At 37.7% G+C, this 13,265-nt stretch overlaps 1 protein-coding gene across 1 annotated transcript in view; it reads left to right on the top strand.

Moving 5' to 3' along the window:
- AUH (AU RNA binding methylglutaconyl-CoA hydratase) overlaps positions 1 to 13,265 on the top strand; it is a gene marked incomplete at its 5' end in the record, with an annotated part of 112,150 nt that overhangs the window by 30,681 nt on the left and 68,204 nt on the right. Inside the window, one exon of the mRNA XM_032206067.1 lies at positions 2,739 to 2,825. Coding sequence (XP_032061958.1) covers positions 2,739 to 2,825 — 87 coding nt within the window. The remainder of the gene's footprint in view (positions 1 to 2,738; positions 2,826 to 13,265) is intronic.

Here is a 13,265-nt window from a genome sequence, read left to right as displayed (position 1 = left end):
GCAGAAGCCTCTGGTTGAACCTGCACTCTTCTTCATGACTGTCTTCAGAAACTTAACCTTACCTACTTCTGACTTGAGAACAGCTTTCGAAGAAACATGTGAATAGTTCTTTGCTGTGTGGATCAAGGAATTCTTCAAAGATTCTTTGATCAGCAGTTTAATCTTAAAACAGGAACAAAAGTATTAGGTCAGTGGCAGTTCCATTTCCTGTGAACTATTGGAGTGAAGCAAATGGTTTCTGCCTAAAAGTCTTCTCAGAAAGATCTTCGGTTACTTTACTGCTTTAGTGCTAAAATAGAAAAGGATTAGGAAAAGAACTTTGTCCATTTCCTTGACAGTTATGAGGGAGAAATACTTAAAAAAGGAAATGTAAGGTTACAGAAGTTGGTTAATGCAGTGAGATCAACTGTTGTGCTGGAAATTCTTCTTACGCTTTTTAACTAATTTTAAATTACCACCTACCTTTTAATGCATTTGTATGAAAGTTCTTGTTGAAAACTCAGAGTTCTGTAAGTACATTTAAATAAGTGTATATATTACAAATGAAGGCCTGAATCTGTGACCTTTTTATTTTTATTTTTATTTTTATTTTTATTTTTATTTTTATTTTTATTTTTATTTTTATTTTTATTTTTATTTTTATTTTTATTTTTCTTTTTCTTTTTATTTTTATTTTTCTTTTTATTTTTATTTTATTTTCCTAGGGTGGGAGGGAGGGTAGGTTGAATCCACTTTCTTTATGAGTTTGAATAACGTAAAACCTAAGAGGTGCCTTAGTCTTACCTTGACAATAGATTTTCCTAACAGTAATACTAGAGACATTTTTAGGTCCACTGCTTCTCTTTTCAAATTTACTTTTCTACAGCATGCCAAGTGAACAGGACTTCAGTGCATGGGAGTTTTGTATCAGATTATACAGGTATACAATTCTCTCGTTACTAGAGCATGCAGCCTATTGTTATTGTTATATAGGCAATTATATGGTTTTAGACAAAGTTGTAGAACCTAATCGCAAACATTAAATGACATGAGAGTAGGAATATTTTTTCTCATTTGTTCACCTACTTTATCAATAGCTTTTAAAGCAGGTATTATCATTGCATTTTGTAAATGCTATTTTCAGTTACAGAACTCTGTATATAAATGTATTTCTCTGTGGCTTTACATGGTTTAAAAGTCTGTCCAGACTTATGAATGCAAATTTTGTTTGCTTTTGAGGTTCCTGGCAAGATTTCTGTAGGTATTAATTATGAATTAATGAGGTAGCAGTTGCAACAGTGTTCCAGCAATTTTGCTGCAGTATTTCTAAGTACATGCGGACTACTCAGCTGGCCTGTCACGCTGTTGTCAGTTGTGGTACATCATAGAAGGTTCCTTGAAAGCTTTTGGAAAAGTGTCTGAAGGTGTAGGTGAACCTTGATGTTTTTTAGTGGGAGACATGCAAATGTGTGCTTCATTGTGTTTATATTAACATGCATAGAAGGAGAACAAATGTAAAATGAGAAGCTTTGCAAAGGGAGATTTAGAGCTTCATTATTGGACATGTTACTCTAAAATGGCATTTCCACATTAGTCAAAAAGTCAGATTGAGATATCAATTTTGATTAAAAAAAAAAAAAAAAAGGGGGGGGAGGGGGGTAGGCTAGAGTTGTTAATTTTGACTACTGCTCTCTAAATGTTTGATGAAGAGGGTGAACTGCATTGAGCAGGAATTAAGCCCGGAAAGGGGAACATATGACTGCTTAGTTTTAAATCAGAGTTACTGTTTTAACTGGATTAGAGTCCAGTACATTTTCCTGAATGGATAGCATTTTGGTTCTGAGGATAGAGAAATACAGATTATTTTTTTTCCTTTCATTGTTTAGTCTTTCATATGCCAAGAAACTAAGTTAATAGATTTGTTTTTACAAAATGGAAAAATATATACACTAAATTCAACTGGGAATGTTGCATTTCTTAGGAAAATGTATATGAAATTTTTGTATTTTTAATGTTATTCTTCCTCTGTAAGAAAGATGGGCTTTGTATTTTACTCTGTATTTGGTTGTTGTTGTTTCTCACTTTCCTTACTCATTCTTGAGAAAAAATGTCAATTTCTCTTACCAGTGAATTCTAATTACCTCTAGTTATAGGGTGCTGTTTAAACAGAATTATCTTCATAATGTTATGAAGAAATAGATTAAAACTTTTTAAGTTTTTTTTTTTTAATGTAAAAAGTGCCATATGCAGCATTCAAAAATACGTTTCAGTAAAATTAGTTGAAAAATTGTACTTGACCCACTGTTTAAGTTTTTATTTAGATAAATATTGTCTGTTACTGTAAAAACATGCACCCTAGTTACTTCATGATCTAACAGCAGAAGAATAACAACAAGACCATGATAAGAAAACCACATAATTATCAGACTTTGTGACACAGCAGAAAAAATAGAAATATGTGTCAGAAGAAATATTAACCCACCTAGATTTTATTGTTCATTAATTTGAGAAGAAATGCCACTGGGAAGAATATCCTTGATGAAAATCTGCTGGGTAATTTGAATTACTTTTTTTTTTGTGATAAAGATTCTCTGTTTTCCTTGAAATCTGTGGAAGATGAATGTGGACAATTTGAACTGTCCTTGTCTCAAAGCAGACTTTTTTTTTTTTTTCTGGCACACAGCTATATTTCACTTCTGAAAACAAATTTACAGTACTGTATACAGTTTGCTAACATATATGTGAAATGTCACTTACAGGTGCTGACCTTAAAGAAAGAGCAAAAATGCACTCAAGTGAAGTTGGTTCTTTTGTCTCAAAAGCAAGAGCAACTATTAATGAAATGGGTATGTAAACTCTCCCTTGAATTATGGTTTTTAACTATAAACTGGATCAAAGGAATGACATAAACATGCTTGGTTAGTTCCTGACAGATACTAATATACACACAAATATTTGTATTGATGAGATATATAGATCATGGGGTGCATTACATCTTTTAAAATGTGACTAAATGATTTGAAGTTTGTTTTTTAGAATGCTAGAAAAAAGCTAAATCTCAACTGAAATATAGGTGACTTGCCCTGCTGTTTTTGTAAAGGATGTATTGTTTTGTGACACCCAAGTACTTTGGAATTGATTTTCATTATTGCATACTTCTGTTTGGTTTCATTAATACAGTCTTTAATACATTTTAGAAACATGTTAAACATCAGCGACAGATAGGATACATGCTTCTAAGGTCTTCTGTAACTTTGTTCAATATCACCAAGCAGCTATATAGATTTTCTTAAAGGAAAATGTTAGAATCTACATTAAAATACTGGAATAATAAATTTATTATAAAATAAGGCTTTACATTTTTGAGAGATATTTCACTCAATCTCTTGAAGCCAGTTCCAGTGTTTGACCACCCCCATGGTACAGAATTTTCTCCTAATCATAGAGTCATAGAATCATTAAGACTGGAAAAGATCTCCTAGATCATCTGGTCCGACCATCACCCTGCCACCAATGTCACCCACTAAACCATATCCCCAGTCACCACGTCCAACCTTTCTTTGAACACCCCCAGGGGCGGTGACTCCACCATTTTCCTGGGCAACCCGTTCCAGTGCCTGACTGCTCCTTCTGAGAAGAAATGTCTCCTCATTTCTAACCTGAACCTCCCCTGGCACAACTTCAGGCCATTCCCTCCAGTCCTATCACAGTTACCTGTGAGAAGAGGCCAACCCCCAGCTCCCCACACCTTCCTTTCAGGTAGCTGTTTAGAGCTATGAGGTCTACCCTGAGCTTTCTCTTCTCCAGACTAAACAACCCCAGGTCCCTCAGCCCCTCCTCATAGGACTGGTGTTCCAGGCCCTTCACCAGCTTCATAGCCTTTCTCTAGGCATGTTCCAGGGCCTCGATGTCCTTCTAGTAGTGAGGGGCCCAGAGATGAACACAGTACTTGAGGTGCAGCCTCACCAGAGCAGAGTACAGGGGGTTGATCACCTCCCTGCTCCTGCTGGCTGCACTATTCCTGGTACAAGCCAGGTTGCTGTTGGCCTGCTTGGCCACCTGGGCACACTGCCAGGGTCATGTTCAGGTGAGCATCGATCAGCACCCCCAGATCTTTCTCCTCTGAACAGCTTTCCAGCCACTCTGTCCCAGGCCTGTGGCTTTACATGGTGTTGTTGTGGCCAAACTGCAGGAGCTGGCACTTAGCTGTGCTGAACCTCATCCCATTGGCCTCTGCCCATCAGTGCAGCATGTCCAGGTCCCTTTGCAGGGGGGACTACCCTCTGGCAGATCGACACTTTCCCCTACTTGATGTTGTCTGCAAACTTACTGAGGGAGTAAGTAACTCAATTCCTTCATCCAAATGATCAATAAAGATAGTAAAGAGGATGGGCCCCAGCACCAACACCTGGGGAATACTACTGGTGACCTGTCACCAGCTGGATTTCACTCCATTTACCATTGCTCCCTGGGCCCAGCTGCCCAGCCAGTTTTTAACCCAGCAGAGAGTGTACCCGTCCAAGCCACAGGCTGCCAGCTTCTCCAGGAGAATGCTATGGGAGATTGTGTCAAAGGATTTGCTGAAGTCTAGGTAAGCTATGGTAACAGGTTTGCCCTCATCCACCAGGCAGGTCATCTGGTCATAGAAGGAGATGAGGTTGGTCAAGCAGAGCTTGCCCTTCATGAATCCATGCTGCCTGGGCCTGATCCCCTGGTGGTCCCACATACATTGTGTGATTGCATTCAAGATGACCTGCTCCACCTCCTTTCCTGGCACTGAGGTCAGTCTGGCACTATTGTCCAGTCTGAACCTGCTTTGGTGCAGCTTTGTGCCATTCCTGCACATCCTGCCATGGATTTCCAGGGATCAGAGGCCAGCATCTCCCTCTGCCCTTGCCCTACTCAGGGAGTTGCAGAGAGCCAAGAGATTGCCTCTTCGCCTCCTCTTCTGCAGACTGGATAACCCCCCACCCCCGTCATGGGTCCTCCATCTCAGAGGACCAGGCAACCGAAAATCATTAATACTAAACACTGAGGGGAAAAAAAGTCATTAAATGCCTCTACCTTTTCCTCTTGCCTACTTGTTGGGTGACTGTCTTCATCAAGCATCGACCCAATGTTTTCCTTGACCTTTTTCTGTTAATATGCACTTGTTCTGGTGTAGTAAAACCTGTTCATAGTTTGGGATTTTAGTTTTAATTAATATGTACCAGTTTTTAATAATACCATTTTTTAATAAGAAAATCACAACAAAGAACAGCACAAAACTGTGAGGAATACATCATTACTCAGAGGGCGAGTCTGTATGTGTTTCCTTAATGGTATTGGGTCAGATCTTGGTTTGGCAGAATGGATGGAAAACAGTGTGTTTTGCAGGTAAATGACAGACTGCTGAAGAATAAGTCTCTAATTAGGTACTTCATGGAGATATTTGTGTCCTTGAATTAATATCTTGTCTTTGAACTGAAGTAGATCCTCAAGGCTCATTGAAAAACCTGGAAATGAATAGATCATTAATTTCCTGTAGCAGATACTGTATTTCACGCTGGGTCTTGTCCTCTTACTGGAATGCAAAGCAAGAGGCAACAAGTTGTTCCATCTAGTTAGTTTAAAGATTTTTAGGACGATTCCTTAGATGTGTTTTTTTTTTTTTTTTTTTTTTTTTGAGCCTTTCTTGAACTGAAGTTACTGAAAATGCTTTCTGGGCCACTATTACTATTTAAATAGGAATAATTGGTATTAATATTTTCCTTTTACCAGGATTTTTTTTATTTTTTTTTTTTTTAAGTGAGAAAACTCCCAAAACCTGAATACTGGTATTTGGCATTTTTCACTGAATAACTGGGAAAGATAAGCAGTGTGGTGATGCTTTTGTTTGCTTTAGAGTTGAAAAGACTTTAAGACAAATGTTTGATCAACTTAAAGGTTCCTGTGACAGTATTTTAAGTACTGCTTATGTGAGAAATTTTTCAGTGTTATCTAAAAGGTTTACAGTGGGTTACTTATGACAACAGTGAATTTCTTGAAGTGTAGGAAATCAGAAGTAGTACTGAGGAATGTTTTCATTCATTGATCTGTGTTGATTTTTTTTTTTCTCAAGAAAGAGACATGAAATTGTGGTCAAGAGGAATTAATATTTCAGAATGTTATTTACTGAAATACCTAGATAAGAAGGTGAAGGGGTGCAAGACACAGACTCCTGATGGCTCTTGAACAGAAGACGTTTATTGCCCTTTTTCACCACTACATATACTTTCCCTGTAGCCCCACGCGCTGTCCACGTGTCTGAATCTATCATAAAATTGGTTAGAGACCCTCAGACGCGCCTGGAGCCAGCGAGCAATTGGCCACCGCCCAAAGCTCATCTTTAAAGATGTATCCAATTTACTTTATCTCAACCTTGCTTAAGTTTTTGCTTCTACCTTGCTTGTTTCCTCATTATTTCTAATCCAGGGACGTGAGAAACACCGCGAAGCCACCTGCAAATTCCTTTCCCACAAGAAGGTTTATTAGGGGCTGGTGTAATAGTGGTTAGATAAGTTGCAGATTGGAAAAGAATTTGAACATAGCCTTTGCTAGATGTTGTAACAACACTTTTTTTGCATAGATTGGGTGAAAGATTCTTGCATTCTCCCTCTCTCCTTCCCTTTCTTATGTTCCTCCTGCCCCCCATTTCTTCATGAAACCACTAAATGAAACAATCGCTGGGAGGTTTTAAAACTGTTACGTGATATTTGGCTATCTTCCAGTTTATTTTTTCACAGGCAAACTGATGGCAATTTGTTGTTCAGGATTAGAGAAGTACTGAAATAGCACTTCTAATGTTCTTCTGTTTTTATGTCACATATTTAAGTAGTTTTTCCATTTCATGTATTCCCACTGTATACTTATTAGACATTGTTTTTGGACATGTTATGCCAATATGTATTTATAGGATTTATCTATTATCTTTCTGAAAGGGCAATTTGAAATATATTTCCTTGCATTAGGAGTTGATAGAGAATATAGAAAGTGGATTTTATAAACTGGAGATCGGATTAGATTAGACTGGTGCATATGGTGTGATGATGTCTGATGCCCTTATGAGTAGAAGTGAGCATTAATTCTGTAGCAAGTCAGAGCTTCTCAGTTCTTCTTTTCTTCTTCTGAAGAAGTGGTCTGTCATTACAGAACCTAATTTTAGTAGAACTAGTGGGATGTTGTATTTGCATTAGATTACTCACAATGAATTAGTATATTGAAAAAAAATGTGATAGTTTTCCTGCCCAGCAACAACCAGAATGTAGTGAAATGTTTAGAGGGAAAACAGTTTCCTAATGATGATTTGCAACTGCAGAATGCTGTATAGCTAGGGAACAGTATTTGCCAATTTCCCACTTTGTTCTTTTTCTATCCACGTTTAATGCTGTAATCTCATTTAAAATGTGTTCTACTTTTTGGTTTCCAGAAATAGGTCATGTTTTGATAATTGTGTTTGTGTTAAGATGTCTGACCTAGTAAGGAAATGCTTCTTTTTAACAGTATTTTCAGAAAGAAGAACATTAAGTTATCTCTGCAGACAAAATACAGGAAAGGTTAATTACATCTTGAACAACTGGATAAACTTAGCTTTTTAGAATTGACATGACTTGGCTTTCTTCAATTCCTGTCAATTTCATTATGTTTAAAATCCTTACGCTAGTGGTTTTGTGAAAGGCTGCAGCATCATTTTGGAACACAGTTACAGAAGAGAATTTTCTGGAAATTAAAAGCATACTGCATTTGTCTTTATGGGATTAATTTATAACTTGCTAAATTTGGGTGAAGCATTAAGACTGCAGTAAATATGGTATAAAAATAAGCACTGAAAAAAAGCTGAAAACATGGTACTGAGCTGTTAGTTACAGTTCTTAGAGCTTTAACTTGAGAGGGAAAAAAAAGCAAAACAGCCTCTATTTTTAGAAGTGGTTGCTTTGCTAAAATTATACCAGAATTGTGTGGGTTGTTTGTTTATTTATTTATTTATTTATTAAATAGTAGGAATTATAAGACTATTTGGCCATTACTGTATTCTGCTTTGAGGCTCTTTATTACTGATGTAATGCTGTCTTTACCCTCAACAACAACAAAAACAATAATAATAAAAAAAAACAGGAGAGAAAAACCTTAATAGATCTCTTCGAGCCATGTACAACAGAACAGGCAGGACTAAATGAAATAAAATCTCACTGACTCCCAGAAACCTTGTTTTTTGTGCTTTTGGGGAAAAATCCTCTTGTTATGGATCAGATCTTCAGCCTATATTTTCTGTTAAATCCATGTTATTCTTCTAAACTGGCTGTGGGGAGGAGGCTGTGATACTGCTATTGTATATATGTTATCAGTTGAGATTTCAGCTACAAAACAGTTTAAGGCTAGCTGTGAAGCTGAATGCAATAATCACCGTTCGCCCAAAAAAACCCCAACCAACCAACCAAAAAAAAACCCCACATGTTTAACAGAAAGAAAAAATGAAACTAAAGAAAGAATTTGGATTGGTGTATCTTTATAATTACTCAATGAAGTTCGGTCTCAACCACTCGTAAGTAAAGAACACAATTATTTATGAAAGCTGTACAAACAACATAGGTGTAAGTAATCCCACAAATGAGAGGAAAAAAAAGGGAGATTAAAAGTACTCAAGAAAATGAAAAGTCCTAGTTAAAAGTGTGGTCAGGCTTGATTTTTTTTTTGTCCAATGGGAGAGAAAACACCTTTCAAATGGACTGATGGGACTTAGATCTAAAAATGTCTTCTTTCTTAGCTTATGTCAATGAAATGTGAAAATCCAGACACGTGGTTTGATTTTTGGGTGGTCTTGTGTGGAGCCAGGAGCTGGAGAGTCCCTTCCAACTCAGGATATTCTGTTCAATGAACTAGCAGTTTTAATTACTGAGGTGACTTGTTTTCTGTTGCACATGTTCTGTTCTAACAAATCTTGTACTGCTTTGTTTATGACATCTAAGGAGTTTGGTTCTGTAAGTTGTGATACGACTTCAACAAGTAATAGTATTTAATAACTTTATTTAAACATAACTCTCACAGCTGTGATGCTGTGATTATTTTTTTGACATAATCCAATTTGTAGGTGATTATCCTGAATACAAGAACTTTGTGGTTGGTTACTCACTGTTGTTTCACGAACGGCATTTCTTCTTAGGTGCTTTTTATTTTATTTAAAGCAGATACAAATGTTTTTTTTTTTTTTTTTTTTTTTTTTTCCCTCCTTACAAATTCTCTGTCAGTATGGCTTCTTCTAGTCATCACTAAACTTTTAATTTACCTAAAAGAATGCTCTCACTCATCCTTCAGGGAATAATCTACTCTCCAAAACAGTCTTTTTTTTTTTTTTTTTTTTTTTTTTTTTAAGATTAAAGGTTATGTATTATTGGAAATTCCTAGGTTGTGCCAAGCTACATACTGTGGATTTTTTTTTTTATACAAGCTGTCAAAACATGATCTCAAAGGTCCCAAGAGTGGAATCAGGATTGTATAAGCTTCACTTGATTTCTAGTCTACTACCAGCTGACTTTTTCATGACAAAATCTGAAAAATAGGAAAGAATGATCATTGATAAGGTGAATACTTGGGACTGCTCAGTCTGGAGAAGAGGAGGCTCGGGGGAATCTCATAAATACTACAAATATCTGAAAGGAGAGTGCAAAGAGCACGGAGCCAGGCTCTTTTTAGTGGTGCCCAGTGACAGGACAAGAAGCATTAGTGACAAACACGGGAGGTTCCCTCTGAACATTAGGAAGCAGTTCTTTACTGTGTGGGTGACCCAACACTGGCCCAGGCATGGGGTACACAGAGAGGTGGTGGAGTTTTCTTCCTTGGAGATCTTCAGAAACCATCTGCATGTGATCCTGGGCAACTTGCTCTAGGTGTCCCTGCTTGAGCAGGGGGGCTGGACCATATGGCTTCCAGAGGTCCTTTCTAACCTTAACCATTCTGTGATTCTGTAATACAGTGTCTTATGTAGGTATTTGAGTTTCTGGGGCTTCTGTGAAACCTTGGTTAATATTAAAAGTTCTGTTTCAGTACTAGAAACTCAAAAGAAACTGACTTCACTGTTGACTTCTCCAGCATAAAGATATTTTGTTCTCTACAGAGCATACGTCAAAACATGTAGGTCAAATATGATAAAAGAATATTCTGTTGAATAGTAAACTGTAAATGGAATTTTATCCTCAAAATGTAGAATACTTACTCTTCACTTTGATAAACATTTCTGCTGTGATAAATATTTTGTATGCAACCTTCTAGTTCCTTCACTTAGTTCTGTTATTCAAAGGATATCTTGATGACCATCACCTGCATTTAAAGGAGAATTTATTTCATCTAGTTCACTTTAAGGATGTGTTTGAGTTTTTAAAAATAGCTGATATTGTGTGAAAAACACAGCTGTTAGAAAAGTTTGGACTGTGTGAATAATGTTTCATAAATTTTCATCAAGGCTTTTCAGAAGGGGGGAGGTATCTACATTTTTCTAGATAAGATGCAGTAAAATACATTTCCCAATTTCATATGCAACTGCATATTTAAATGTTATGCAATAAAAGTGTACATAATCAATTCTCACCTGAAATTCATTCCACAGTGCTTGTTTTGCTGTGAAATTTCACTTCACACAGACAAGCAGATAGACACACAGACACAGCCCTAGTGAACAAATTTATCCTTCTTTCTCTACTAAGATGTATCATAGAATTCCCTCAGTTGGAGGAAACTCACAAGGATCATGAATTGCAACTCGTGAATCGACACAGAACCACCCAAAACTCAGACCATATGTCTGAGAGCATTGTCCAAGTGCATCTTGAACTCTGTCAGGCTCAGTGCTGTGACCACTGCCCTGAGGAGCCCGACCCTCCTCTGGGTGCAGAATCTTTCCCTAACCCCCAGCCTGACCCTCCCCTGTCCCAGCTCTATGCAGTTCCCTCGGGTCCTGTCGCTGTCCCCAGAGAGCAGAGCTCAGCGCCTGCCCCTCTGCTCCCCTTGTGAGGGAGCTGCAGGCCGCCTTGAGGCCTCCCCTCAGCCTGCTCTGCTCGGGGCTGGACAAACCAAGGCACCTCAGCTGCTCCTCACACATCTTGCCCTCTAAACCCTTCACCATCTTCATAATCCTTTGGACACTCTTAATAGTCCTTCTTATACTGTGGTACCCCAAACTACATGCAGTACTTGAGGTGAGGCTGCACCAGCACAGAGCAGAGCCGGACACTCCCTTCCTTCAACCAGCTGGCAGTGCTGTGCCTGATGCACCCCAGGGTAAGGCTGGCCCTTCTGGCTGCCAGGGCACGCTGTTAGGTCATACTCAGCTTGCTGTCAACTAGAACCCCACGATGTTTTTCTGCTGAGCTTGATCTCCAAGCTCTCATCCCCCAGTCTGTACATATTTATATATATGGCATTGCCATGTCCCAGGTGCAGAATCTGGCACTTGTTAAATTTCATACTGTTGGTGATGGCCCAGCTCTCTGATTTGTCAAGATTTCTCTGCAAGGCCTCTCCACCCTCTCAGGAGTGAGCAGCTCTTCTCAATTTGCTTACATTTACAAAGTGACCTAGTATACGTTCAAGTCCTGCGTTGAGATCATTTATAAAAACATTGACGGTAACTGTCCTTAAAATGGAGATGTGGGAAATCCTACTGGTGACTGGTGGCCAGCACCATGTAATCCCATTTATTGTAAGCATTTGAACCCTAGCCATCATCCAATTGCTCACCCATTTTAAGTATTTTTCCTTTAGTGAATACAGTTTTAAAATTATACATCACATTAAGAGACTAAACAAAATATAAATATTTCGTCAAGATAGAGTATTTGCTTATTTTAGAGCTTCAGGAAGAGTGTGGGAATTAGATGCATTCATTTCAAAATGTGTAGGTATGCTATTTGCTGCAGGTTGTACTAGTGATTGAGAGTTTTGGACAGAATTCAGTGTTCATTGCTAAATGAGAGATAGCAGAAGCCCACTTTACAAAAGCTGATTTCCATTGCTTGTTGCAGAGACATGTAAATTAATTTGATTAGGTTTATGAAGAAGCTTAAAACTTCAGGAAAGTTTAAATCATCAATTTAAGAAGCAACTATCATTTGAAATGCATATAAAATTGTCACTTTAGGAAGGTGTAAGTATACTGTGAAAGAATGCTGGGTGGTTCAAAACCTGGTAAGTGAATTGTCTTACCCAGACTTTGGGTTGGTTTGGTAAGGTTTTTGAGAGAGGTAGAACCTGCCAGAATGAATGACAGTCCTATGGTTAAGTGAGAAACTATATGCTTAGACATTTTTACTTTAAAGTTTGCATCTTTGTGATGTTGTTGCAGATATACATGTATTAATATCATATTGCCTATCACCTGTATCACATTCTGTTTTGGACACGCTTATATCTCCTGACTGCTACTTCAGATAACAACTGCTAATGTAACGTTGACCAAATCTGTCTGCTGGAGGTAAATCTGGGCAACAAAGGTAGAATGCTGTAGCATGGAAAATCAAAGGGAAGGACTATGAGCTTATGTCTCAGGGAAGAACAGATATAGGCTATAACATGAAAAAAAATATTAACTGGGAAACTGAATGAAATATAGCAGATGCAAATCATATTTGAAAAAGGACAAATTTGTAGCTTGCAGTGCTGTGTATAGCAACCAACTTCAGGCATCATGGTCTTCCTGTGTTGATGAAACTGTGAAAGGGAGATATTGGCAAAGTATTTCCCTTGCTATGTTACGTGGTTGCCTGTTCATTTAAGTGCAGAACATAGTTAATGCAGTCCAAGACTGCTAGCATTCTGAATGCATTGCTGAACTCTTGGTTATTTTCCAGTAGTAGCTTTGATTTACTGCTTCTCTTGACGTTGAATTAATTTAAGATACCCTTTGACTAAGTATTGTCTGTTTCCTAAATAGATAGTGTTGTCCTTGCAGAGCTGAAATTATGGGCTTTGTCAAATCACATTGGATTGTTTTTAATTAAAAAACACAATGCTAAACTCTGTACCATTATAAAGCCAATGAATGCAACATTAAACTTCTATACAAAGATGTTTATTAGCTATTTATATGACAGCATTGTTTCCACAATAGTTAATACTTTTTTTTTCATAATAACTTCCTAAATTTAAAAAATAAAAATTGAGAAACAGGAAAAACCGGGGAGCTGATTGTCCTCCTTCATAGATCTGAGGATTCAGGAAGGAGGTGACTTTGCAATGTCAATTCATTGCTTTGATCTCTGTCAGTGCTTCTCAGCCTT

This window comes from Aythya fuligula, chromosome Z (assembly GCF_009819795.1).
Source record: "Aythya fuligula isolate bAytFul2 chromosome Z, bAytFul2.pri, whole genome shotgun sequence".
Classification (NCBI taxonomy): Eukaryota; Metazoa; Chordata; class Aves; order Anseriformes; family Anatidae; genus Aythya; species Aythya fuligula.
This window is presented reverse-complemented; position numbering and strand designations above follow the sequence as displayed.